The 5301-nt window shown below is 38.2% G+C and overlaps 1 protein-coding gene across 1 annotated transcript in view; it reads right to left on the reverse strand.

Moving 5' to 3' along the window:
* Positions 1–5301, reverse strand: part of EYA4 (EYA transcriptional coactivator and phosphatase 4) — a gene marked incomplete at both ends in the record, with an annotated part of 48548 nt that overhangs the window by 9258 nt on the left and 33989 nt on the right. Inside the window, 4 exons of the mRNA XM_010135587.1 lie at positions 316–395; positions 1393–1536; positions 1683–1825; positions 3765–3831. Coding sequence (XP_010133889.1) covers positions 316–395; positions 1393–1536; positions 1683–1825; positions 3765–3831 — 434 coding nt within the window. The remainder of the gene's footprint in view (positions 1–315; positions 396–1392; positions 1537–1682; positions 1826–3764; positions 3832–5301) is intronic.

The following is a 5301-nucleotide window of genomic DNA, read 5'->3' on the forward strand; positions in this document are numbered from 1 at the left end:
GGGTGTGAGGGGGGGGTATGTGTGTGTTAGTTTAGTTTTCTTAAAAAATTTAAGGATATTTAACATTTTTTAATTTAAGGATATTTACTAAAAGGCTGCAGGGCATTTGCTGAAGTATCTAAGTATCAGAAGAGGCAACTAGGATTCCACTTGGATTTCGATAGCATTCCACAGAAAACAGCACTGAATCACAGTGAGTGTAATTCAACATAACAGACCTAAATTAACATAACATGCCATCACTGGAGTTATAAGAATCACTGGAGCTATATAAATCCCTTTGTGACTGACAAACAGAAATGTTAATATTCATACCTGTTGTGAACTGCTGAAGTTTGTAGAATTTGAAACAGAATTGTTTGCATAAATAGTGGATGATGGTGTAAAACCAGAACCTAAAATTAAAAAACGCAATTAACTGTGAGAACTTGCTTGTGGCTCAAATTAAAATTCTAAATACAGTATTTCATGTTAAGATATAGATAAATCAGAAGAACAACAAACTTTTATTTTCTGCTTAAACAATAAAATATTGTAATGAAATTGTAAAAGAAACGAAATGCTACTTCCACGCACACAGGCATACAGTCCTCTTCACGCTGTGCCAGCAGGGTATTGGCAGTAAGTCACTACACCGACCGAGAAAGAATTTTTCAATTTATTGCAGCGCTCACCTCACCTCAAATATAGTTTTTCTCCTTTGCCTTCTTTTTCTAAAAGTTGCAACACTAACCTACCTTCACGCATGAAACAAAAAACTTTTCAAATAGTATTTTAATGATCCAGTTGTTTTTAATCGATCTGTAATGAGGCATGTCCTTGTTTTCAACATAAGTCAGATGATTCATATGTAATTTCTAATATTTAAAAGATGATTGTAAAAGCAGCTTGCAATTATCCAAAGAGGTTATCGATGATCAAAGTGTAATAAGAAAATTGATAATTGAATAATAAATGAAAGAACATATACGAATTCAGGAGAAATTCTAACAACTTATGCTACTACAAAGAGAAACAACTATCAAAATATGTCATACTCAGAAATAAGGAACCAAGGAGAAGTGCTAATAAATAGACATGCTAATAAATACAGCAAACGCTTCCACTCCTGCCATGTGATTTCACCCCACAAAAAAAAAGAAGGTGCAAAGAGAGCCGCATTGTGTGACCAGACCTAAATTAACAGATGCCCAAAATGAACACATATATGTGTATTAGTACTGGAAAAAAATACTTATCTTTACATTTTAGAGGTAAAAGCAGCTGCCAAAGAGAAGCATACTTGCCGGCGTTCACAAAAGAATGAACGGAAAATGACGGCTAAATATGAGGGAAGAGGGGGCCGTCGGCAGCAGCGGGATGGGATGAGGCCCGACAGTGGTGGCTACTCACCTGGCATCTGGTAGGAGTAGGGTGTTTGGCCTGGCTGTGGGGTGGAAAACCCTGGGCTGTAACTGAGGCACCCACTCTGCAGTGGTGATTGGGTCTGCGAGAGCCCACTTTCCGTCTTGATGCCTGGCAACATTACACCCAAATCTGTATAAGAAATCAATTTTTAACTGATTCTTTAAAATATTTTCTTACAGTTGGGAAAATAAAATGAAAAAGAAAGCAAAAAACATTCATGTTGTCATTGCTTTTACTTCTACGTAAGGTGAAGTAGTAAGAAAGAGGTGAAATACCGTAAGTGGGTAAGCTGTACGGCTGTCCTGTCTGAGAGTAGGCTGTATAGACCGCTGGTTGCTGCATTCCTGAATACTGGGTTTGTCCGGCATAGGCAGACATTGTTTGAGCTGCTGGTGTAGAAAGAATGTGTGGATAGGGCCTAAATATCAGGAAAAATAGCATTACTGTGGCAACAAATACTTTGTATGTTGATTCAAGCAATAAAGTAAAGAAAAAGGTTTAAAGATGTCCAAAGGCAGTTCATTATTCTGCCAACTGTTCCTCTTCTGGGATTTATTCCATCCCCCACTCAAATAAGCTGAAAACCACTCAGGCTCACATTCCCCGGGGTACGGTGAATATGCCGTGTTGTCCCATCATTACAATTTCATTCTCAGGCTACTGTGTCCAGTCCAGGTGGACTCTGCCACTGCTATATGGCTTTCTACAGATTTGACCCCTCCCAGCCAAGATCAGCACTCTTCAATCAGAGACGCCCCCATGCTTTTTTAATTCAGTGGAAGGAAACTTGGACTAGGAGAGTAAAGGAAATACAGAGGTGAACATTAAAGCTACTACATTATGTCCTCAGCGTATGGTTCTGCTTGCACAGACATCCAGCCTCTGGCTTCAATGGGAGATGGGCTGTGCCCTTTGAGAGCAGCATGAAAAATATTGACGGCAATACTTTGGTAACCAGATGGGCTTTAAACAGTTGGAAAACATGGGGCTAGGGAAATAGAATGGAAATAAAAATGGTCTTTTATTTATGAATACTGGGGTTTTATAGAGAGATTGAGTAAAATCAAGTTTAAAATTTTTGCCCTCCAGAGTTGCAAAAACATACAGAGAAACATTTGTCTTGGATTGTTTTGTAAGTCAAATAAGATTTTATGGACCAAGGGTTGAATAAACACACTCTGCGGAATTACGCTAACTGAAACCTGGCCATTAAAAGCCATGACTAAATTTCAGATTCTAATTTTTTTTTTAATTTTTTCTTTCTAATTAGTTCAGCACAGTTGGCAGCAGTTACTATCTGAAAAGGATTACTCATTAATTTAGATGCCAATATATTATAACAGTAGATTAAAAGTTCTATTAAACTTTGCAATGTATTTGGCCAGAAGTATCTGATATAGCTTGCCAAAGCCTGTTTTAAGTGGAATGCGGGCTGTTCTTAATTCAGGCACCCACTTTCTGTATCAATAAATATTGACTGCCATGGATTGAATGCAAAGTTGTTAAAGAACTTTGAAAAAGCCTTATCAGCTACAGTTTCAATGATTTCTCTGTCTCCAAGTCACACAGGTAGCTGTATCAAATACACAGAAACAAAGAGATGGCACACTGGAGTCAGGCACCCTTGTGCACAACACTGATCGCAGGACAAGAAAACTAACAGACTGCTGACCGCAGCTGTTTCATATACTATCTTCAGCACTTTTTCCTAAAGCTCCCACTTCTGAATTCATGTGATTGCTCAAGAGTCTGCTTTCCTAAAAAAAATGCAAAAGAAATATTCTATTCCTAACAACGCCCATTGGATTAAAAAAAAAAAAAGAGAAAAGAAAAAGGATATTAAAAACTAATTTAATTTATTTGATTTTTAAATCTCATGGTATCAGAGAAGGAGGAGGAAAGGGTGGTTCATGACTGTGGAATGTTCGGAAGCATTTGGCAATGGTGGCACTGGGAGGGTCCATGAGAGTGTTACCCCTCAGTACGCATCCTGCACGTGTAACTCTGATTTCTAAATATAACCTGTCTTCTTCAAAATATGTCTGTGTGCACTGCCAGCACTGTTAAGGCATTGATGTCTGGAAATGTAATAGTCTGATTTTGTCCTCCTGTTGTGTGGATATATTCAAGGGTATTTCTTGTGCAGCAACACTGCTCAGAGCAGGATCTTACTCTGCAGCCACGTGGGGGAAAAAAAAGTTGGAGAGCGCACTATAATGGAGTCAGTACTGAGGTTTAAGTGTTTTCCTTTCTCTCTGTTTCTTCTGCTGATGAACGCTTGTTTGCAACAAACCACAGGACTGCCTACAGCCAAGGTCAATTCACTATAAAAGGCCAGAAGAGGTGCAGACACTAACTTGGAGGGATAGATCTGAGGCGAGTACTGGTGCGCTGATCTTGGGCTGTAGCCACTACTTGTTATTACTGCAAAACAGAAAACAAGAGTACAGCAGTTAGAAACACCGTGAGACCAGTGCAGCCAAACAGTCTGACCACTAATGCAGCAACGTTAGCAGAGCAGCTCATTGAAACGGACAGTTTTTCAACAACGTACATGTCTCTGGACTGCGACGTCTTAATACACAACTTAAAAAACTCCCAAACCGTTCATCGTTGGACAGAACTCTTTAGTCGGTACAGGTGTGTCATGCTTCTTCATGACTGACATGTTTCTGAGGCTATTGCAGAGGCAAAGATTTGGTACATACACACCACGGATCTTTCAAATTTGCAAGTTGTATTGAACTCGGTAGTTAGAAAGAATCTTGTGATTTAACATATGGTATTGAAATAACATACACATAAATTTTAAAGTCTCACATTAACAAGTTTCATTTTCATTCTGGATAGGAAAAAGACATTTAGGATGGGTGTGGTTAATTTTAGTCAGCTTGGGTGATGGAAGATACTGCATTCACTAATCGAAAATGAATACGATTCCTTCTCAACAGGCTGATTAGAACGTATCACTGGTAACAGTATTTTTATTTCAAAAGTAAGCATGAACAGTCCTGTCCAGTAGGCAGCCAAGCTGCGTATGCCTGTACAATTCAGAGCTGCATTCTTCCAAGAAAGCTAACAGAACAATAGACACATCCCATTAAAATTTCATTCAGAAGCGGTGCTCACGCTGGATTAATTCCAAGTGTTTGGAAGTTTCTCTTTCCTTTAGCCATCTGTCCTGACTAAGACAGATGTATTCCAAATATATGTACTCTAAAGTGTTGAACCAATCCCTTCAGAGCAAATCCATACTGGGCAAACAGACGCAGTGTCTTTATTAGGCCATCTGCTGTTCATTCACTTTTCAAAAGATTAAAGTAGTACACAACGAAGCACTGGAATTTCTTTAGTCTAATCAATCATAGTTCTGCTTCAAAGTGTACCCTCTTCCTGAGCTGTTCGTAATGGTAGTAGAAATGAACTTCCAGAATTATACAAGTGACAAAGAGGTTTAGGTTCCTAACTATTTTATGAAACACGATATTTTTCTACATCCAGGCTTAATTACCATCTTTGAGATCTCTTCCTTTGAACATATGCAGAACTTCGTATTTTTAAAGCTAGTTTAAATGCATTTAGAACATTTAGGGCTTAAAAGGAAAATACAGTAGAAGAAAACCAATTAGTTACTTTTTAAATGTGCAGTTGAGTATGGCTTGGAAATAAAGAAGAATCAGATATCAATTTGTGGTACATGTGCTGCTACATTTCACAAAGGAGCTGCTGATTGAAGAGATACTGAGGGTTTGCCTGTGAGGAAAATCTGCTGAGTTTAATTTTGTGTGGATATTCTTTTTTTCTCTTTTTCTTTTTTTTTTTTCCCCTTAAGAAAAGCAAAATCTTGGTAGGGGAATGCCATAGGCATTCTCCTTTTGAAAAAGAAGCATTTAA

Source organism: Buceros rhinoceros, unplaced genomic scaffold (assembly GCF_000710305.1).
Source record: "Buceros rhinoceros silvestris isolate BGI_N320 unplaced genomic scaffold, ASM71030v1 scaffold590, whole genome shotgun sequence".
Classification (NCBI taxonomy): Eukaryota; Metazoa; Chordata; class Aves; order Bucerotiformes; family Bucerotidae; genus Buceros; species Buceros rhinoceros.